At 47.0% G+C, this 23,097-nt stretch overlaps 1 protein-coding gene across 2 annotated transcripts; it reads right to left on the bottom strand.

Annotated features, from left to right (window-relative positions):
• Window positions 1-5,684: 5,684 nt before the first annotated feature.
• Sall2 (spalt like transcription factor 2) lies at window positions 5,685-21,928 on the bottom strand. 2 transcript variants are annotated; one of them, XM_028856089.2, is made up of 2 exons: window positions 21,363-21,928; window positions 5,685-10,204 (listed from the first exon to the last, which is right to left on the bottom strand). In XM_028856089.2, exons 1-2 carry the CDS (start codon window positions 21,433-21,435, stop codon window positions 7,251-7,253), a joined length of 3,027 nt encoding a protein of 1,008 aa, XP_028711922.1. In that variant the 5' UTR covers window positions 21,436-21,928; the 3' UTR covers window positions 5,685-7,250. The 2 variants fall into 2 exon arrangements, with proteins under 2 accessions (XP_028711922.1, XP_028711923.1); XM_028856090.2 differs by lacking the exon at window positions 21,363-21,928 and adding an exon at window positions 10,587-10,870.
• Between the last annotated feature and the right edge of the window lie 1,169 nt (window positions 21,929-23,097).

The following is a 23,097-nucleotide window of genomic DNA, read 5'->3' as shown; positions in this document are numbered from 1 at the left end:
CCCCAGCTCAGAGATAACTGCTCTTTTAAGGTCCTTAACATGTGGACCTTGTGAAATATATAAATTATAGTTAAATATTTTTATGTAAAATGTATGTTGTGTGTGGTGATAGAGATGAGGCATGACAGCACTTCCCTGCATGCCCTGGCCTTATGCATGTTGTGAAATTGCTCTACCACTGGGCTATCCAGTCCAAGAACCACAGTACTAGATAGAGTCTTGCAGTATGGTAGAAGATGAGAGATTTGGATTCCATCTTAAAGACAGTAGATCTTAGGAGCTGGAGAGATGTCTCTATAGTACTTGCTATTCTTCCAGAGGACCAAGGTTCAGTTCCTAGCACCTGAATGCTGGCTCACCATCCATAAGTGGATGCAACCTTCCTCACTTCCTGGAAAATCTGTTGTTGCTATTGACATATATTATATGCTATAATTGGTACACACACACACACACATACACACACACACACACACACACACACACACACACACACACACACGATTTGAATTTGTTGTTTTGAGATATGTAGCTCTGGCTGGCCTGAAACCCTCAGATTCACAGAGAGCCACCTGCTCTGCCCTCCAAGTGTGCAGATTAAAAGTGTATGCCACCACATCTGGCTATAATTTGAACTGTTGAGCTTTAGTTGTGCTGTCAATTGTGGTAAAAGTGTCACTGTTGGGGGCTGGAGAGATGGCTCAGAGGTTAAGAGCACTGACTATTCTTCTACAGATCCAGAGTTCAATTCCCAGCAACCACATGGTGGCTCACAACCATCTGTAATGAGGTCTGGTGCCCTTTTCTGGCCTGCAGTCATACATGCTGTATACATAATAAATAAATAAATCTTTTTTTTTTTTTTTTTAAAAAAAGTGTAACTGTTTACTGGGTTAATTTGGTAGTATACAATTATATAGCAATTTACAAACATATTGTTCTAAAAATGTTAAACTACTGTTTTTCATTGGTGAAGAGGTAACAGACTGTATTAAACATGTAAGGCCTTGTCTACAGTTCAGTGGTGGAGCAGGTACTTAGCATGCACAAAGCCAGAGACTCCAGGGCAGCAGAGCAAAATCAGACTGTGAGCCCAATTATGAGCAGAGACATTGAATTCCTCACACCCAGCCTCGTGTGCTGTGGGAGTTGGTTCCACAGTTGGCACATCTCCAGTTCATGTTTTTATGTGGGATATATGACTTTTCTATTCTTCCTATCAATTTACTACAACACTCACAGTACCCACCTGCTGTGGATACCGCTCTGTATAAGTAAAATGCTGATTGGACAGTAGTCAGGCAGGAAGTATAGGCAGGACAAGCAGAGAAGAGAATTCTGGGAACAGGAAGGCTGAGTCAGGAGACTGCCATCCAGGGAGCCGCAGCATGTAAAGGCAACAGGTAAAGCCACGGAACACGTGGCGACATATAGATTAACAGAAATGGGCCGAGTTTATGTGTAAGAGCTAGTCAGTGGTAGGCCTGAGCTAATGGCCGAGCAGTTTAATTAATACAAGCTTCTGAGTGATTATTTTATAAGCAGTTGCAGGGGTCCGTGGTGCTGGGCAGGATTGGAGAAAACTTCAGCTGCACCTACCAATTTTGGTAGTTAAGTCCCACTCATACTTTTATTTTTTCCTTTTGTGGCACTAGGGGTTGACCAGGGCCTCACATGCCCTCATCTCTCACATTTTGAGCGGTAGCCTCAGCCTTTTTCTGTTTTTGGGCAGTCTTTGAACTTACTCTGTAACCCTTGGGCATGCCTTGAGCTTACAGCCCTCCTTCCCAACTGCCCAGGAGCTGAGATTACAGCCCCCTACCACTAGTCAGCCTAGTCACCTCCTAACTACTTGACCAAAACCTAATGCCCACTAGGGTTTATCAGTTTACTGTTATGCAAGGCGTGAGAAGACAAGCAGAAGTAAAGGGAGGTCAAAGCTGGGCCTCACGGGGGATGGGACTTGTGCAATGATTTGGGAATCAGAAGGTCTTGTTTATTAGTTAAGTGCTAGGGATGGTAACTAATACCCTAGATACAAGAGTTTGTGAGCGATAAAAACATGCCAATAGCCCAGAGGTGGGGGGGGGGGGAATGAGGTGGGAGGGATTAATCCTAGCCCTAGGTAGGTAGAGGCAGGTGGATCTCTGAGTTGGAGGCCAGCCTGGTCTACAAGGGCTACTCAGAGAAACCTTGTCTTTGTCAGTGAGGCTTGACACTAAGAAGAAAAAAAGAATGTGGGTGACTGGTAGAATTCTCTGAGAAGCACATGCTAAGAGCTGAAGGAAGGAGAACGATGCAGGTCTAAGGCTCCCCCTTTGCCATGGCGGCTCCCAGAGCCGACTACTCATTAGAGGCCTGGGTGCTACTTTGTATCTTGTATTTCTTCAGTTTTTGGCCAGAGGTAGAAGAATCAGAGAGCCAAAGGTTGTCACTTCATAGGACTCCTTGAAGATTGCTGTTCTTACAGGAGCATCCCAAAAGCAACACCTCTGTATGCCAAGGGGAGTTTAACGGATCATATATAGGTATGTAAAATGGCATCTAGATTGTTGAGTGGATTGAATCAGTTACTGTGTTTAAGAATGGTTATTTTATAGGCATGCCCCATTTCTAGCCTTGGATTTGAGTTCTTTATCTCTAGGATCCCACGGGACATTTTTCTTACCTATCGCCATATAAAAGAATCTGTTTCCATAATTCTCCCTCCTAGAATAGGCTGATGAAGTGCTGCTGTGTCTTATTTACCTTCTCACCTAAGGAGCACTTGGCCTATGAAATGAAGTAAGCCCTCAGAAATGAAGCGAGAAAAGCAGCTTGCTCGCTCGCTCGCTCGCTCGCTCGTGCTTCTCACCCATACATTTATTCCTCCAGCCTGGACTCGAGTCTCTTGTTTGTGTCAAGTCCATGGTCTGCAAGCTGCATTTACACATACTCATTCTAGCAGGTTAACATTCACTCAGCTTCCAAAAGACAGTGGAGAGGGAGGGCAAGGATGGGGTCCTGCAAAGGAGGAGGAAATCAAAGGCACCCAGAAAAAGGAATGAGCAGCGGAGAGAAAACAAACACAGAAGCAAGAGAAGTAGAACAGGAAAAGGAGATAGAAAAGAGCCCGGAGGAAAGAGTGTAGAGAGGCAGGCTTTGTGTCAGAGAAACCTCCCTGACAGCTGTTACCATAATGAGAACCGACACGGGACTAGCAGGCCAGTCCGGTGTAATTAGGGAACCAGCATTATCTCCGTCCAGTGGGGATGAAGGAGGTTAAAGGAATGGGAGAATCAGTCACTTGCCTTCTTCCACAGGCTGAAAGGGGGGAAAAACGTATTTGCAAAGCTTCCAGGAATTCAAAACAAAGGAGCTGTTTCTCCCTCCTTAACCCCTCAACTTCCCAGGTGTTAAAGAGGGCCGCCTCCACTGCTCTGGTAGGGACCTCCAGGATCAAATAGTTCTTTATTCTAAGCAGAGTGAAGAATAGATTTACTCACCTCTGTCTTGCAGGGAGCCTGCTCTCCCAGTAGTTACAATGCAGCAGGAAGCCAGCATCTGGTCCCTAAAAGTAGCACTAGACTGGGAATCTCCCACCTAGTTTTTTACTTTCTTTTCCTTTCTTTCTTTCTTTTTTTTTTTCAAAGAGTATTATGTATTCCAGGCTAGCCTCCCACTTGTGATACTCCTGAACACACACACACACACACACACACACACACACACACACACACACACCGGTATCACGATTACAGTTCTCCATCACCCCACCCTATGGGACCTGGTTCTTTAAGTTGCTTCATTTCTTTTGGGCTGTCATTTTGAGATAGTCTCATATAGTCCAGGATGGTCATTAACCCCCTATACAGCCAAGGATGACCTTAGATTCTTGAGCCTCCAACTTGTGCCCCAAGTGCCAGGATCACAAGTGTGCCAGTGTGTCTGTCTGAATCTGCATCAAAACCAATTCCATTCCTTCAGCATGAAGGTTTAGTGACATTATCATCTTTTTTTTTAAAGATTTATTTATTTATTATGTATAGTGTTCTGCCTACATATATGTCTGCATGCCATAAGAGGGCACCAGATCTTATTACAGATGTTTGTGAGCCACCACATGGTTGCTGGGAATTGAACTCAGGACCTCTGGAAGAACAGCCAGTGCTCTTAACCTCTGAGCCATCTCTCCAGCCCGACATTACCATCTTATAAGGGGAAAAAATCTGGAGAATTAAGGGTTTGTGTGTGTGTGTGTGTGTGTGGTGGTGGTGGTGGTTGGGGCAGGTGGGAAGGTTTCCTGGAGTTGAATTCTGGGCTTCCCATGTGCTGTACTGCTGAGCTACACCCTCATTTCTAGGAAGTCAATTCTTTAGGAAAAGCAAAGTCTTAGAGAAAATTCTGAACGTTACTATGTTGTGGAAACTCAAAGTTAAAAAAGAAATTATAATAGATGCTCACTTCATGCCATCTGCCATACATATATGTGTGTATATATATGCATATATACATAATAGTGTATATATATATGTGTGTATATATATACACACACACATAATATGTATACACACACACACACACAATGTTCTTGCCAGGTATGTAGCAGGACTTTAATCCTAGCACTTGGGAGGCAGAGGCAGGCAGATATTTGTGAGTTCGAGGCCAGTTTAGTCTACAGTGAGTTCCAAGACAGCCAAAGCTATGTCTCAAAATTTAAAATTAAAAAACATGAGGTTCTCATGTATCCAAGGTTAGTCTCACTGTGCAGTTGAGAATGATGCTGACTTGTTTCATGCATACTAAGCAAGCTCTACCAACTGAGCTACACTCCTGGCTCTTTCACTTTGTCATCATTATTTATTTATTTCTAGACAGGGGCGGGGGCGTTTCTTTATGTAGCTCTGGCTATCCTGGAACTAGCCCTTGTAGACCAGGCTGGCCTCAAACTCAGAGATCCACCTGCTTTTGCCTGGGATAAAAGGTGTGCACCACTACCAACTGGCTTGAGTTTTGTTTTTTAAAAATTATTTTATTTCATGTGTTTGAGTGTTTTGCTTGCATATGTGTATTTGCACCACATGTGTGCCTGGTACCCGAAGAGGCCAGAAGAGGGCGTCAGATCTCCTGGAATTGGAGTTAACGTAGTTATGAGTAACTATGTAGGTATTGGGAATTGAACCTGGGTCCTTTGGAAGCGCAGCCAGTGAGCCAATGCTCTTAGCTGCTGATCTATCTCTCCAGCCCCTTTGTCTGCATTCTTAATTACAAGAACTTCCTTTATTAGTAGAATTTCTCCCTTTCTGATGACAATATTGGATCTCAAAAATCATAAAATGTCAGTTATCGTGTTCTGTAGATTCACTGATGTCAGCGGGCTGCTTGAGAATTGGGGAAGACTGGTGAACAGCTTCCTAACTCAAACAAAACAACACAAAGTTGTGGTTTCGTAGAAACTCCTAAAGGGAAAACCTAGACATTCAGAAGATAGAATCTCCAGTAAAAATCCCCCCCCACACCCGCCCGCCAGTGAAATCCCACTCACTGGAGGTTGTTTTAGGACAAAGCTGAGTAAGTTAAGTCTTTCTATGCCATATGTTCAGCTTTGGCAGGAGAAAAAGGGGGGAGGGAATCTCCATGCCAGGGAATGCCAAGATCACACCCCATCTGGCTATTTAGTCACAAAATAAGGAGAAACACACAAATACTTGGCCAAAACACTTTTAATGAGGAAGGGAAAGACACTAATATCTCCCCTCTCTGCTCTTACACATTTCACTGTGTTAGGGAGCTCTGGAGCCACTACTTTAGAATCATCATTGACATCAACTAACAGCAAAATCCAGTCTCCTCCTCAGAACTCCTGGTTCCCAGGATCCTACGTTAAGAGGAAATACTACATCTCACTACAAGACAGAGGCAGGGAGGGACCACTTGAAGCTTGTCTCTTAATGTCTGGGACTCTGAGAAGCAGACGAAAAAATGAAGATATAAGCTCTGGTCCATGATCAGGCAAAATTGGGGAGGAAAGGGGGTTTTGAGAAGATGAGGGACGTATAAGGGGCAAGGGAATAAAGCAGGGAGTCATCTAAAACTAAAAGCATTCTAGTGCCAGGAAGTCCCCCGACCCCTGGTGCTGCAATGCCACATCACCATTAGCCCAAAGGAACATCCACGAGAATGTTCATATTCACAAGAGCTGCAGTTCCTCTCCCTTACATCACACCCCGTTCTTCATCAAATAGGTTCCCAGAAATCCCTGTTTCAGCAACACTTGAGTCACCCTTACTTCATTAACCACCCTCACCAATAAGGCTCTTTAAAGTTATGGACTTTGTACTTCCTAAAATATCCCATGGGAGACCTCTTGGCAAGAAATTTGCTTGTTGGTTAGGAGGCCATGATAAATGAGAAGCTGAAGGGGTCTTTGCACTTGACCAGTCAATATCTTTGCCTTGATGTAACAAGTCAAGGGACAGACTGAAAAAGCACCCCAATCCTTCATTCTTCCCTACCTTCTAGCCACCAATTACTCGAGTATCTTCATTGCCTGCACCTTCTGGAGCCGGGGGAGGGAGGGGGAAGAAGCTATAGTTTGTTACTTCTTTTCTCTGGTGTGCTTGGTGGGCACCAGCTTGGATACAGGAGGCAGGAATAGGAGAGAGGCTATGTCCTCTGCCTCTCTGGATCATGTTGTTGGAGTCACCTTCTCAAGCACAGTTCCTGGCCTTAATAGCAATGATGGTGTGAGGGTTGAAGTGGCAATGCCGGCGGGTCTAGAGCTCCAGGGCTTGGGGACGAGGCCACCTGACAGGAAAAACTGTACTGCTTGCAGGAAGGTAAGAAACCCACCCATCACAAGCTTCTCAAGACGGTCCTGGCACAAGAAGTCTTGCAGGGTGACTTGGTCAAGGTCACCAAGGAGTAGCACGGGGCCCTCCCTCCACAGACAGCTGCCAGCCCCCCTTTGAGCAAGGCTGCCATTTCCAAAGATGGGGGTTCTGGTGTACCTGCCAACGGGAAAGGGAGAAGAGGAGAGGGCTCCCCTTGAGAATGTGAAAGCTATAGAGAATCTGTTTTCCTTAGTTACAAAGAACAAAAAGGTGATACAAATTTCTTAGAGGGCATTCCCTTTTAAATGCAACTTTTAAGCTCAGGGTCTAGAGAGAAGCCACTAGAAACATCATGTCAACACTTGAGAAGGTTGAGTAAACCTTGAAGGTCCTTCTATGGAGCATAGGGTCATAGGGGACTGGGTACAGAAAACGGGCTCACGGGATGGCGGGATCATCTTTCCGTGGGAACGGGGAGAGCCCTGGAGAAGTGATGGAAGGACAGCCAGGGACCAAGGAAAGAGTAGCAATATTCTGAGGGCCATGGGGTGCAAAGGGTGGTACCTGGTGGTGAGCCAACAGCATGTGCTTCTTGAGGGTAGGACGGTCAAGGAAGCCCTGCCTGCAGAAAACACAAGTGAAGAGTGGCCCTTCCTTAGGATGGGTCTTCTGATGCTCTTCCAGAGCTGTCTGGGTAGGAAAGGTCTGGCCACACACTTCACAGGCATTTCTGCTGCTGCTCTCTCCTGGCTCCTTCTTCACTGCTTCCGGTAAGTTCAGCTCCTCCACCAAAGGGGTGCTGGTGCCCTCCCCTTCTTGGGTGAGTGCTGCAATGGGGCTTGGGGTCCCCTCCAGTTTGGCCTCTTCTTCCACGCCTCCGGAAACATCACTGGTTCCCTGCTCCATGGGTTGGGGGTGATCCAGGTTGTCAGGTGGAGGTGGCGGCAGAGAAGATTGCTGAGCGGCTTTCTCGTTGCTATCAATCTCCTTCCCAGCGGTGGGGGCTGCGACCACTGTTCCCCCTTCCTCCTCTGCCCCAGACACCTCTTCGGAGTCACCTCGCACTGATATGGCCTTCTCACCCCCGCTCTCTGAGCCTCTTCCTGCTAGGGAATCTTCATCGGTCACATCTTCCTCTTCCTCATCCTCATCCTCTTCCTCAGACAACTCCTCTTCCGGTGATGGTTGCTGGGATGGCTGCTGGGGGAAGCTCCCTGGTCCAGAGACTGTAGATTGCTCAGAGCTAGTCTCCTGGGCAGCTCCCCCACCTTCAGGGAGCGTGGAACCACCATTGGGGATTTGGCCCCCCAGGTGCATCCGAACATGTTGCTGCAGAGTGACAGCATTAGTGAACTTCTTCTGGCAGATGGGGCAGGAGTTCTGGGCCCGGGCAGCTGGACTGGTCTTGTGGCCCACAAAATGTGCACGCAAATTGCCCCGGGTGGAGAAAGCTCTGCCACACACTTTACACTTGAAGGGCCGCTCACCTCCGTGTTGGCCATAATGCAGGCGTAGAGCCCGAGGGCAGCTCAGCACCCGGAGACAGATGACACACTGGTTAGGTCCCGAGGAGGAGGAGGAGGAGGAGGATGAAGGTGCAGGGGCAGATGTGGTGGGAGCTCCTGAGGCAGTAGAGGCCACCGCCACAGCTCCTTGACGGTCAATCTTTTCTACCAGCTGCTGTAGCTTTGAGGTCTCAGAAGGTGAGGCCCCCAAGGGTTCCAGCACATAGGGGAAGGGGAAACTTCCAGTTGACTTCAAGTGGTTAGTAAGCAGGGCCCAACTCGGCAGGGACGTCACCAGCTTACTTAGCTGCATGCGGGTTGCTGCGCCGCTGTCCGCGACTCCAGTAATGGCTGAGCCCTCACTCCCCGGGGGAGTATTTTCATCAGCTTTACTCTTGGGCTCCACGGCTTTCATGAGCACAAACTTGTTAAAAGCAGGGAGACCGGGGGCCACGGCTGTACTTGTACCCGTGGAGAGTAGTGTCAGGCTCTCGGTGGCACTGAGTGCTGTGGTGGAGGCCACTAGAGGTTTGCGTTCAACACCTCCACCTGGGGTGGCTGCCTCCTCTTCCGCTTTCTCCGGCGGCACCGACATTCCGTAAGGCAGCCCACTGCTGGTGATGACGTAGTCGAGGTGCTCTGGGACTGGATGTGGATTCATTTGCACATGTGGGTACTTCTCGCGATGCCGGTGGAAATGTACTTTGAGGTTGCCCCGGGTCGTGAAGCGGTTACCACAGACGTTGCACTTGTAGGGCCTCTCACCAGTGTGGGAACGCAGGTGGATCTGCAGGGCGCTGTCACTGCCAAAGACTTTGGCACAAAAGCGGCATTTGTGCCTTCCACCAGGCTTTTCCAAGGAACTGATCACTTCCCCATAGCCCAGCTCGCCACTTCCATTCTTTGGCTTCAGGAGCCCTGGGGAGGCAGCAGCCTCAAGACCCCTTGCTGCCCCAAGACACTGAGCTGCCAGGAGTCCTGTGGTGCCTGGGAATGCCAGATGAGGGGAGGCAATCAGCTGATCCGTGCTGCCTGGCAGGGCCGGGGAGGGGGCAGGAGTGGGTTTGTGGCTTCGCCCAACACCTCCAACAGAGAAGGGATGCTGCGATCCCAGTGGGTGGTAGAGGTGGAAGAATGCCTGCTTAGGCGGTTCTGCCCCTGAGGAGGAGGAGGAGGAGGAGGAAGAGGACGGTGCCAGCGTCTTGCCAGTTTGGACAGGCTTGATGGGACTGAAGAGGGGCAGGAGGGGCTTGGAGGAGGAGGAGGCTGTCCCTGTCCCAGGTAGCTCTGAGGGACTGGCAGGGGCACCCACCGTCTGCCCTAAGGAGCCAAGAAGCAGCACCTGGCGGCAGATTTGCTCAGTCATCTGCATCTGATGGATCTGGCGCTGCTGCAGCACCCGCAGCTCTTCCAAGATCAGAGGAATGTTCAAGTGGCCACTGCCTACCCCTGGGGGTGGAGGGGGAGGTGGTGGAGGAGGGGGTGCAGGGGTAGATTCTGGAGGTAATGGGGTTGCTCCCAGCTTGGGACTGGCCAAGATCAGGCCCCCACCTCCCCCAGCCGCTGTACCTGTGGCAGCGACCAGGAAATGCCCTGAAGACTCCTCTCCTCTCCGCTCTGCCCCCCAGGTAGGATCAGGGGGCCCAGAAGACCCAGAGTCTGGGGGATTGCTGTGCTCTGTATCCATGACCTGGGGCCTACTGTGGCCCTCTGGCCGGGGTGCAGAGGAGGCTGAAGAGTTGCTGGGGTTCTCCTGGCCCCCGATTATCACCATTACGGGTGGGTCAGTACAACACGCGTTCTGGTGAGCGAGGAATTCGGTCGGGTCAGAGAATTGTGCGCAGCATTTGGCACAGACTTGGGGGTGGTCCTCCTCGCTAGCATCACCTGGGGAGAAGACAAGGAGAGAGTGTGGGTAATGCGGTTTTGTTGGGTAACGGAAGCTCTAAAGAACGGGCAACCTAGGGACCGCGGGTTGGGGTGGGAAGATAAGATTACAGTCAGATCCTGCATGAAGCTAGCTAGTGCTCACACCGGACGCGACCCGCGTGGCTCCCGGATACCCAGCAAAAGGAGGAGGGGGGACAGGGCACGCACACTCGGAGCCTCCTCCGTCACCCCTCCCCCTCCTCTGGCCCAGGAAGAGTGGGAATGGATGTGAGAACTGGGGCCTATGTGTAGAATCACACATTTTATCCGTCCGCTTAAAGTCCTTCTCCGCGAGCGTCCCCTCAGCCCCCATCTCTGCCCAAGCCTGGCCCTACCGCACCTCCGCGCTCCGCAGGCTCCCCGCAGGGCCCCCCGAGTCGAGAGCTGCTCCCGGTTTCCTGCGCCATGGCCGTGGGGAAGTGGAAGGCGGGATGGGGTAGGACACAATGGGTATCCGGTCTGGGGAGGCGTCGGTGGCCGCCGGCGCTGCAGCAGTCTCTGCACCCAGCGGCCCAGACTGCGGAGGAGATCGGCGGTGGCGGGGGCAGGGAACAGCGGCGGAGGGGGAGGGGAGCGAGAAGGCGCGGAGGAGGGGAGGAGCCGGAGCGCGAAAGCTGGTAGAGGGGAGATGGGGTGGGGGGGGGGAGGGAGGAGGGTTTTGGGGGAGGAGCTGCCAGGGAGGGAGACGAAAGCTTGAGGAGGCAAGAACGGAGAGTGCGTGCAGGTGGCAAGCCTAGGAAGCTTTACCCTGGCTCTGGGGCAGGTGCGGTGAGGCACCTTGGGGGCCCACTGTGCCCTATCCTCTGCCAGCTCCCCACCCTAGATGTCTTTATCCTAGCTGCTCCCACCAGGTCAGCCCCAAGCGCTCAGTGGGAAACATTGCCCGCTCAATAGATTAAGGCGATAGGCTTCAGTAATTTTTCTTCGGATAAAGGATCTGCTGAGCTTGGAAAATGTGGATTCCAAAGGGTGGTCTGCCCGCCTCGGAGGTCGGAGGACAAGAGTGGGAGGAGCCATCCCAAACACCCACCCCCTTACCAGCTCGCACATCACAGAATGATCTCAAGTTTTGTCTTCAGCCTTACTCCCATCCTACCCTCATCCTTCTTCATAAAAGAAGTTTCTCAAGGGGGGCGATTGCAAGATAGAATTCCCAAGAAAGTCATTTGAGGACCCCTTCTTGAGGAACACTAAGCCCTTCGCCAAGAATAACAGCTCAACACAAGCTAGTCCACAGGCCACCGGCCCTATACCAAATGCATGGAGTTCGTCCTTAAAAGAAACCGCTCTCCTGCTCGGTACCCTCCACGCTGCTGCCCGCTCCCCCGCCCCCCACTGTTCCTAATACGGACAATTAAAGACATTAGCTTTCAAAGGCCTAAGGAGGTCCTCCCAGCTCCAACCTTGGGGGAGGGGAGCTCCTCCTGAAACAATGGGGAAGATGCCGAATGGGCTTTCACAGTCTTCGGCTCAGAGTCCAAAGCCCCTAATAGCCCCAACCAGATCTGAATTCCTAGACAAGACTGACACCTGCTCACCCCCACCGGGGCCTGCCTTCTAGTAAGAGAAAGTGGGGAGAAGGTGCCTCAAGCCAGGTACTCTGCATTCCTTTTCTTCCCTGAAATGAGATTTAAGGGGCTCCTCACTTCCTAACATCCTGTATTTTTACATGTAAAAAGGTGATCTCAGGTCTTGGATTTGTGGTTTGGTGGTGGGTCATCAATAAACTCGTATTGTCCTTTTATTTATTTTAATTTTTTTTTTTTTGAAACGTGATCCTACTATGTAGCTCAGGCTGACTTTGAACTCAGCAACCCCCCCTATTTCAGCTTCCCGAAAGCTAGGCCTATAAGTATGTGCTCCCCACCTTCCCCAGGACTGGCTTCCTCATTCTTGTTTGTTTTTTGAGACCTGGTCTCACGTAGCCCAGGCTGGCTGGTGTAGCTGAGTCTAGTGGTAAGCTCCCAACCTTCCTATCTCTTCCTCAAATGCCCAGCCGCCCCCTACCCCTAAGTGCTGGGCTTAAAGGCATGAGCCACCAAAGATGCCACCCTCTTCCTTTTATAAAGATGCACGATTTTACATACACCATCTTTACCAGAGAAATATTTTGAAAATTTGAAAACCGCTTTTTGTTGTTGTCTTTTTTTTTTCTTTCTCTTTTTGTGGTACTGGAAACAAACCTTGTACCAAGTGTCCCACCACTGAGCTGTATACCCACTAGAAAAATGCTAGAAAGTAGTATTAACATATGTGGGACTTTCCCCCCAAAAAAGAATATAAACGAGAAACTCAAATTTGAAGAGCCTTAAATATTATGGAATAGAGAATTTACATTTTTAATAATAAGATAACCTAAAATAAACACACACTATAATAACATCTTTTTGTTGGTTGGTTTTTTTACATAGGGTCTCCTGTAGCTAAGGCTGGCTTTGCTCCACTGCACTCCTGCACCATTGTGGGGCTTGAACCTAGGACCCCATGAATGCTAGACAAAAGCTCGACCACGGAGCTACCTCCTTACTCCTCATCCCTCAATCTTGTTAATTTCTCTGCAATATCATTGACATGTCTAGGTTAGAGTCTTTTTCGGGGGGGGGGTGAGGTAGGGGGTGGGGGGAAGGGCAGGTGACCTAGTCTAGTCAAAATTTTAGTAAATAGTTGACAATGCTGGTGCACACCTTTAACCTTGGCACTCAGGAGGCAGAAGCAGACTGATCTCTGTTAGAGGCCAACCTGGTCTACATAGGGAGCTCCAGACCAGCTGGGGTTATACCATGAGACCCTGTCTGAAAACAAAACAAAACAAAACAAAACTACTATCTTTATAAATTGAAAACAACTTACAGTGTTATGTTTTAAAGCGTCAGATAATCTCAATGATTTTTTTCCTTGTGAAGCAGAGCACTGGAATGGATGGGCTCTGTTCTTTTAGACCTGGCCTTTGCAAATGGAGAAGGAGTCTGTTTCAGTTAGTCCTAGACACAGGTAAGTGCAGAATGCTTTAGTTTTACAGATAAGGAAACTGAAGCTGGCAGAGGTTAAGTGACGTTTCCAAGTTCACAGAGTAATTCAGCGGAGCAGCATTCAGGACTTTGGCTCCTGGCCAGGGCTCCCCAAGCACATCCCAACGCTGGAGAAAGAGGCCTGGGTGGCTCCTCCCTGCCTTTTGTTCTTTGCCCTCAGGTCAGAGAGAAGGAATCAGGTGGAGACTTTCTACCTAGCATTTGTTAATTAGCACTGAACATTTGATATCCAGTTGCTGTCCTGTCAAGTCCTTGGACAAGAAAAGAAATCCTTTTCTTTTCTTCTCCTCCTGGGAAACAGTGTCCCCTTTCTTGCTTTTTAATGAAATGTGCTTTCTGATGTGTCATTTGATCTACGCTCTTTAAGGTAAATTTAGTCCCTGGTGAAAGGTGATGTATCAGCAGCCACCTGTAAGAGGAACTATCTGCTTCTCAGTGCCTTTTACACTCGATGCCCAGCCTGAAAAAGGGAGCAAGATTCTTATGCAAACAAAGCTAAAGTCACCAAACACAAGAACATGCTGAGCTGGTAACGATATACCTGGATGGCAGAAAATGTGAGATCAGCTGTCCTAGATCACAGGCAAAGTCTGTGATGGGTATAGACCTGCACATGCTTGTTCAAATTTACAGAGAGCTTAAATGACAAATAAATAAATAAATAAATAAATAAATAAATAAATAAAATAAACCAGTGCTGGATGTGGTGCACCCCTCTAGTCCCAGCACTTGGGAGGCAGAGGCAGGCAGATATCTGAGTCTGAGGCCAGCCTGGTCTACTGAATGAGTTCCAGGATAGCCAGGGCTTCACAGGGAAACCTGGTCTCAAAATAAATAAATAAATAAATAAATAAATAAATAAAATTTGAAAGCAAATAAATAAAAATAAACCCACAAAATAAAACAAAACAAACAATAGCAACAAAAGACCCGATAGTTTTTCTTTTAAACCCAGTGCCCAGGAGCTGGAGGTGTACTTCAGTTGGTAGGTAGGGTGCATGCCAAGCAGGCACAAAACCCTGAGTTCAATCCCCAGCATAAACCAAGCACACACCTGTAATCCTAGCAAGATTATCCTCATTGACCCCAATCACAAGTTGATGGCTAGCCTGTACTATAAAAGACACCATATGAAAAATAAACAAAAATCCTGGTGCCCTGATAAACTGCTTCAGGCTTGGGAGAAAATGGTTGGGAAGAACACAGTCAAAACCACATAGGGCCTGAGCAGCAGGGTGGTGTATCTAAACAGTGGCTCTCAGCCTTTACTAATATTAGAATTACCTTTAGAGCTTTAGGATGTACTAATGTCTTGGGCTGGGGCTATAACTCAATAGTAGAGCATATACCTAGACCTCATGAGGCCCTGAGTTTAATCACAAACACTGGAAAAAAGAAAAAGGAAAGCAACCTCAAGGCTAAAATAAATTCAAAATCTCTAAGGGTAGGATCCTAGCATCGTTATTATAATCATTATTATTTTGATACAGAGTCTCACTATGTAGCTCTGGCTGGTCTGGAACTTGCTATGTAGGCCAGACTGGTCTCAAACTCACAGAGATCAGTCTGTTCTGACTTCCCAGGTGCTGAGATTAAAGGTGTGCACCATGCTGCCCAGTTCAAGTATTAGTATTTTTATGAAGAACCTCACTTATTCCGTTGTACAGCAACAGGTTGGAAATGTAGCTTTCAGTGGTAGAACACTTACCTATCACAAATTGAAGCTCTAGGTTTAGTCCCAGTGAACACACACACACACACACACACACACACACAAGTGGGCATTTTGGCATATGCCCATCATTCCAGCATTTGGCCATACCACTATCTAATTCCTGCACTACATAGTGAGACCTTGCTATACATTATAGATACAAAGTTATATGTTGAAACTAAGGTCTGATGATGATGTTCAGTGGCAGAGCATTATCAGCCCACAGGCCTTGTGTTCAGTCTTCAGCATACACATATAATCCCTCCCCACAACACACAACAAAAGACAAGTACTCCAATAATAGAGCTGGAGAGGACTGTCCTTCACTTCAAACCTTCCCATTATTCCCCACAAATCTTGCTTAGATTAAATCATTACTAACTGGAAGCCTTCAGAAATATAAATAGATTCCGAAACTGTTTCCAAGATCACTTTTTAGAGAATGTCCCATCTTCTCTTTCTCAGTCTTCTCCATTAAGCCCATATACACAATTCTTTGCTAAACTAAACTACTATGCTGAAACCTACAGATGCACCCATGGCCTGTTCCAAATGGTAGACAGAGACAAGATGGACTTAGACACCAAGTACAAGTGAGAAAGACATTTGTATCACAACATGAACATCATCAAAACTCCAAACAAGTATCAATGGACACTTTTCTGAAATCAAAGAATACAACACAATATGGAATTCAAACACTATTTTGGAGCTCAAAGGCATTTTATAGATCTGACCCTTCACTGAGCACAAATAATTAAAGTCCTAGATTTGGTTCTTTCTATTCTTTTTTTGGAGGGGGAGGGATGTTGAGACAGGGTTTTTCTGTGTAGCTTTGGCTGTCCTAGAACTGGTTCTGTAGACCAGGCTGGACTTGAACCCATAGAGATCCTCTTACCTCTGCCTCTCGAGTACTGAGAATAAAGGCGTGTACCACCACCGCCACCACCCGGCTCTTTCTCCTCTTTTCAATTTGAGGAGAATTTCTTTATGTCTTGTAACAGGGTCTCTCTCACTATGTAGCCCTGGCTGTCCTGGAACTAACTCTGTAGACCAGGCTGCCTCTGTGTCCTAAGTGCTGGGATTAAAGCCTCACCTGGCTTGGGAAAAGCCTCTTCATCTAAGGCTGTGACTTCTCTTTTTTTGAAAATGAGGGGTTGGGGATTTAGCTCAGTGGTAGAGCACTTAGCATAAGGCCCTGGGTTCAGTCCTCAGCTCTGGGAAAGAAAAAAAAAGGAAAGAAAATGAAAGTAAGGAGAACCAGGGCAATAGAGATGGCTCATCAGACAAGAGCACTTGCTGTTCTTGCAGAGGATCAGGCTTTGGTTCTAGCATTCCCATACAGCTCACAGCTGTCTGTAACTCCAGTTCTACAGGATCTAACATCCTCTTCTGGTGTCTATGAGCACCAAGCACATACACAGCACACTGACATACGTGCAGACAAAACACCCATACACGTAAATAAAATAAATATATGTCTAATAATAATAATAGTGAAATGAAGACGGCAGCTGGATGTGGTAGTGCACATCTTTCATCCCAGCATTTGGGTGTCAGAGGCAGACAGATATCTGTGAGTTCAAGACTAGCCAGGACTGCATAGTAAGACCCTGTCTCAGAAAAAAAAAAAGTAAACAAATACAAGGGAGGTAATGATAGAGGAGTCAGAAGGAATGAAAGGTAACAAGTCCAAGAATGCCCAAGTGTGGCACCGGGCTACGTCACCGCCAAAGGCTGAGATCTAGGTGGGGATGGTGGAACAGATTTCTGATCCCAGGGCTGGGGAGGTTGAGGCAGAAGGATTAGAAATTCAAGCATTTGGGTTGGGGATTTAGCTCAGTAGTAGAGTGCTTGCCTAGCAAGTGCAAGGCCCTGGGTTCGATCCTCAGCTCAAAAAAAAAAAAAAAAGAAAAAAGAAAAAAGAAAAGAAATTCAAGCATTAGCTAGTCTGAGCCACATGATGCTGTCACCAAAACAAAACAAAACAACCAAAACACAAAACAAGACAGGGGTGGGGGTTCTCTACTTTGAAACCTTAGGAAGTAAAGGATTTGTCCAAGGTTACAAAGTCATGTAACCTGGTCCACAGAGTGAGTTCCAGGATAGCCAGGACTGTTTAACAGAGAAACCCTGTCTCAAAAAACAAAAAACAAAACCAAAAACCAAGCCAAAACAAAAAAACCAAAAAAAAAAAGAAAAAACAAAAAGCAAAAAAAAGAAAGAAAACCAGGTTTTCTTCTTCCTTATCTCATGCTGGAGCATGATCCTCAGTCAATCAGTCAATCAGTCAATCAGTCAGTCAGTCAGTCTCTCTCTGCCTCACCACTGTGCCACCCCCACACCCATTCTTTGACAGTCTAGAGTTGCTCAAGCTGGCCTTGAACTCATGGTTATTCTATTTCAGCAATAATAAAGACTTCTAAATTACCTTCTGTTCACTTAGAGATATATTTTTGCTGACTCCCTCCACCCCCGTGGGCACCTAAACTGAAGCCTCAGGGGTTCAGAAGCCTGAGGGGTTGCTCTGCACTTCCTCGTGTGGGGTGACCTGGTTTTGCCTTCTTTGCCTTTGCTGTTCTTGCTGTCTGCCAATCCCTTCTCTCCCTCCAGGCCGGCTTGGCTGTTGTCCTGGTTTCTCCTCACTAAATATCTGGGCTTCTGATCATTTCCTTCATTTCCCAGATGGACCAGTGAACATTTCCTCCAGTTACATCCCTTATGTTCTCTAATTCAGATAGCTAGACTCTGTAGGGGAAGAATTTTTTTTTCTTTAGAGTTTTTAAGTAAATCGACTATTTCCTGCCCATCAGTTGTGTGCAGTAAGTATTCTGTTAGGTTTTGGTGTTCCTAGTCAGGGAACTGTACAAGAAGAAAGTGGAGAATAGATAAGAGCAGGAGAGAATTTCAGCTAGCCATGTCAAACTGCAGGTAAGACCCAACAAACCTCCATTCAGGTCACAGAAGTAGACTAAATGAGAAAGCGCCTAAGGAGATCTGATATGAAAACCCTTAGGAGTTCCTTTCTGTCATCTTGTTGTTGTTGCTGAGACAAAGTCTCCCTATGAGCCCTGGATGGTATCAAACTCACAGAGATCTGCCTGTCTCTATCTCCTGAGAGCTGAGATTAAAATTGAGTACCACCATGCCCAGCCCTTTAGGAATTCTTAGGATAGATTTTTTTTTTAAGATTTATTTATTTATTTATTATGTATACAGTGTTCTGCCCACACATGTCCCTGAAGGCCAGAGGAGGGCACCAGATCTCAAAACAGGTGGTTGTGAACCACCATGTGGTTGCTGGGAATTGAACTCAGGACCTCTGGAAGAGCAGTCAGTGCTCTTAACCTCTGAGCCACCTCTCCAGCCCAGGATAGATTTTTTTAAAAAGATTTTTTATTTGTATTTTATATAGAGATGTGGTTTGCCTGCATCTATTTATATGCACCACTTTTTTGCCTGGTGGCCATGGAAGCCAGAAGAGGGCATTGGGTCCCCTGGCACTAGAAATGCAGATGGCTGTGAGCTGACATATTGGGGCTGTGAATCTAATCTGGGTCCTCTGGGAGAGCAATTAGTGCTCTTATGCATTAAAGCAAACCTTAAAAACAAAAACTTCATTTATTTGCTATTTATTAATATTATTAGTAGTATTTGTGTGTGCATCCATGCAATGGACCAGTAGTTCTCAACCTGTAAGTTGTGACCCCTCACAGGACTGCCTAACACCATTAGAAAACACATATTTACATTATGATTTGTAACACTAGAAAAATCACAGTTATGAAAGTAGCAACAAAAATAATTGTATAGCCGGGCGGTGGTGGCGCATGCCTTTAATCTCAGTACTTGGGAGGCAGAGCCAGGAGGATCTCTATGAGTTTGAGGCCAGCCTGGGCTACCAAGTGAGTTCCAGGAAAGGCAAAAAGCTACACAGAGAAACCCTGTCTCGAAAAAAAAAAAAATGTATGGTTGGGGTCACCACAACATAAGGAACAATATTAAAGCATTAGGAAGGTTGAGAACCATTGTCATGGAGAGTGTGGTGAAGTCAGTGCTCTCCCCCCACTTAATGCTTTCTGAGCCCTATTAGTTTTTGCCTTTCATAACTCAAATGCAAAGTTTACCCTAAATTTTCTTGCTTCTACTGGGTGTAAACCTTTATGGTTTCTATAGGAATAGACTTACAGCAATATCACTACACTTCCAGGTATTCAGAGCCCCCAAGTTCCCTAAAAGGCTTGAGAATCCTCCCCTTCTCAGCAGCTATAGATTATCTTTTGACTCTTACAGAAAAACCTTCGCTCAGTCACGGTGTGGGGAATGGGTGAGCAGATGGGAGGAAGAAGAGAAGAAAATGCCTCTTGGGGGTTGGGGGTGGTGTTCAGCAGAGTTCCACAATTGAACCAGCAGGGAAGCGGGACTGTGAGGCAAGTCTGAGGCTCTAGGGGAAATCTCCCATAGAGCACAAGGAGGAAACATCCGGCCTATAGCAGCATTAAGGAGGCTTAATGGGTCTCAGGAGGGAAGGATGCCATCACCATAGAACCTCTAAATACGGGCGCAGTGGGATCTTAGCGTGGCAATGGCTTGGGGAAGATGTGTCCTACCCCAAACTTAACTTGTTGGTAAGGTTTCATTGTACATGGTGCTGACTTGACTTAGTCATTTTTGTACAAGTGGAAAGACAAGTTCAATCCGTGATTAGTTCTAGTCACTACAAATACACTGTCCCAGAGCCTCTCATGTCTCATAAAGAAATACTGATGTTGCCCAGCGCTTCCTTCCTGAGTGCCCTCATATACGATAATAGTGATATTCCTTCCCACTAAGTACTTACGTAGATAGGTCACTAAGAAACACTATTTATGCCAGTTACTTCCCCCAAAGGGCTTATACAAGTCAATAAGGTAACTATTAAAGTCACAAGTCAATAAGGTAACTATTATACTCTGTTTAACAGATAAGGAAACTGAGGCATAGAGAAGCAAAGTAAGCCAGCCAAACTTGCATAGGTAGCCAAGAGGGGGGGGGGATCAAAGTTTGTCCTAAAAAATACAGCTTCAGAACCCTTATGACTAATCTTAGCATACGTTTTTTTGGGCATATCAAATGTTTGCTAAGCAAATGATTGGCCCCAGAAGTTAAACTTTCAGACTTCCATCTTGTGAGCACGTGTAGCCGTAGTATTTAGTTCAAAACTGGCTTGAGTCTAACCATCACCTGGACACAGATACCTATTCTTAGACCTAGCTCTGCCCTAGAGAGTGAGTACCACCAGCCTTAGGTAAGGACAAGCCCCTGGATAACTAAGGTTTTGTGCTGACTCTGACTTTTGTTGTCTGGGAGACACTGAACAATCAGTTCCTAATACATCCTTGTTCTACCGTGGTCTTCCACAAGCTGGAGTATTTTAAGAGTAAACAGACTTTTCCATCCAGCTGTGCTAGTGCGTGCCTTTAATCAGCACCCAGAAGGCAGAGGCAGGAGGCTCAGGAGTTTAAGGCTAGCTTGGCTATCTAACTTGTTCTCTTCTCCCAGAGAAAATTCATTGGTTTAAAAAAACAAAAAACATCGATTTAGCATGATGGTGCACATTTGTTCAGGAGAATTGCCTACAGTTCCAGGCCAGCCTGGGCTCTGTAGTGACTTCAGGGCTAGTCTGAGCTATATGAGGAGATCATCTCAAAAATCAAAAGTAAGTAAATAGCAAGATCCTTATACAGTGATAGCATATACTAACAGGTATGCTAACTTGCAAATATGTATTACCTTTGCCTCCCTTAAAACACAAACCTGAGTACGGGGCTGTGTTCCATTCTCCCCTCCGGATGAGGAGGAGCACACCCTCTAGCTAGCCTGCATTCTGACCGACATTAGCTTTCTCCCTCTGGGAGCTGTGGTCTGTTCTCAGCTCAGCCCGACAATGAGAAACTTTATTCTCTTCTCCCTCAGGGGAACCTTCACGTTTATCCAATTCATTCTCTTGCAACCCAACTCTCCAGAAAGAAGAGGGGAAATCCCATCCCTAAGAGACGGGTCTTCAGGTCTGAGGACGTTACTTAGCAACGGCACAAAGACCAGTGAGCAAAGAAGGACTTGGAGAGAAAACTCTTGGGTAGGGAGACAGAGCCAGTTTGAAAACTCCATTTCATCTAGAGAAAAGCAAGGAGAACACAAACGGATACCAAGGGGGGCACCTGCCTTGTACAAGTCATCGACTCCCATCCTGAGGTCTGCAGTCCTTCACATCCCCAGTGACCAAATCCTGCTCAGGTTTGGCTCGCGGCCGAGGTGCCCTCCATTGCCCTAGCCTGGACCATGCAGGTTTTGACTCACCACCCCCATGCCCCCCTCCGCCCCCAGCACCCACCGTTCTCAGATGCGCTGGGACCTTCGCAGTCCGAGATTAACTGTTGGGGTCTCCGCTGCTTTCGCCGAGACATTCCTGAGTAGAGCGGTAGAAGAGGGAGAGAGAGCACCAAGCACTGAGTTTTAACTGGGTGACCTGGTCGGATCACCCTCTCTGGTCTGAGGCCAACGACTGTCTGTCCCCCAGTGCAAACCCACTGTGAAGCAGAGGAATTCTCCCTTCCCAGAGACCGGCCGACCAGTGAGACTCCTTCCCGACTCCCTTTCTCTCTCAATCTCTCAAGTCTTTAAAGAAGAGACGCCCCCTCTTTTCCCCTACGGCTTCTTCTCAACGCTCCTGCGGCTCCTATTGTAAAAGCAAAAATCCTAATCTTTCCGCACACTCTTTTCTTTTGTACTGCGGAGGAAAGGATTTAACCCTCTCCTCCCTGCCAGGACTCTGCCGGCCTCACTGGGGCTGCCCCTGGCTTGCTTTTCTAACTTTTCTCCCAAGATCTTTGCAAGGGCTTTTTGATTTCCCCATAATTGTGCCCCCGTGTTTGGTGATGCTCAGCTTCTGGGTTATAAACTTCAACACAAACTTTTTCATACATTTTGATTTTTTTTAGGTCAAGAAGTCAGCGACTACCAGGTGAAAATGAGAATATAAAAGATTGGTAGACTGAGTAAAAATAGACATAATAATCATGTAGATGTAGCTTTGATAATTTATACAGATCTTCATTTATATGATGTGTTTTAGTATTACAACTCTTGAGATTATCTCAGTGGGTTTTCTTTTAAATTTTTAATTAAAAAGTTATTATTGAGCCTGGTGGTGGTGGTGGTGCTGGTGCTGGTGCTGGTGCTGGTGCACGCCTTTAATCCCAGCACTTGGGAGGCAGAGGCAGGCAAATCTCTGTGAGTTCAAGGTCAGTCTGGTCTACAAAGAGTGTTTCAGGACAGCCAGGATTGTTACAAAGAGAAATCCTGCTTTGAAAAAAAAATATTGTGTATGTGTACATGATACATGTATGTATGATCATCCCTGATATGGCACAGATGTAGAGATCAAAGGACAACTTTGTGGAGTCAGTTTTCTCCTTACAGCTGTATGTGGATTTGGGGTATCCAGCTCTGCTTGACCAGTAACTCAGACTTGACCAGCAAGGGCTGAACCATTGTGTCATCCTACATCAGTTTTTATTGCCTCCCCCCCATTGTATCTCTGGCTGGCCTGGAACTCACTGTGTAGCCAGGATGGCCTCAAATTTAAGGCGATCTGCCTGCCCCTGCCTCCTGAGTGCTAGGATTGCAGGCATGTGCCACCACACACTACTTCACATGGGGTTTTATAATGCTACTATGTACAAGAGATCCTGATTACAGATCAATCAGAAGGTGTGTGGAGGTTAGGTAATTTGCCCAAGATTATACAAGAAGCCCAGGGCGTATTTTATGTTGGCAAGAATGCAGTGTGCCACCAGACAGCTAGTATGAACAAAAAAAAGGTGACACATCTGAAGGAATTTTATTTAAAATAGCAAACACTGGTGGCTGTCTCTCCTGGTCCTGTCAAGGTCTCTCAGTGGAAGGGATTCTGTGAGAAGACCGCAGATTTCATTCTGCACTTCGGAGTAAAAACCGTAAGGAGACTAGCGAATCTGTGAGTTTTCTGTAATGTGTTCCCAGGTACAAAATAACTGTGGCTGGGCGGTGGCGGTTCACACCTTTAATCCCTGCAGTCAGGAGGCAGA

This window comes from Peromyscus leucopus, chromosome 9 (assembly GCF_004664715.2).
Source record: "Peromyscus leucopus breed LL Stock chromosome 9, UCI_PerLeu_2.1, whole genome shotgun sequence".
Classification (NCBI taxonomy): domain Eukaryota; kingdom Metazoa; phylum Chordata; class Mammalia; order Rodentia; family Cricetidae; genus Peromyscus; species Peromyscus leucopus.
This window is presented reverse-complemented; position numbering and strand designations above follow the sequence as displayed.

What these genes read in the sequence shown, in the direction of transcription:
- Sall2 (XM_028856089.2), bottom strand. Translation starts at nt 21,435, where the DNA reads ATGTCTCGGCGAAAGCAGCGGAGACCCCAACAGTTAATCTCGGACTGC. An exon ending in TCCCAGCGCATCTGAGAACG is followed by an intron (nt 10,205 to 21,362) that starts GTGGGTGCTGGG and finishes TCTTCTCCCCAG; the next exon opens with GTGATGCTAGCGAGGAGGAC.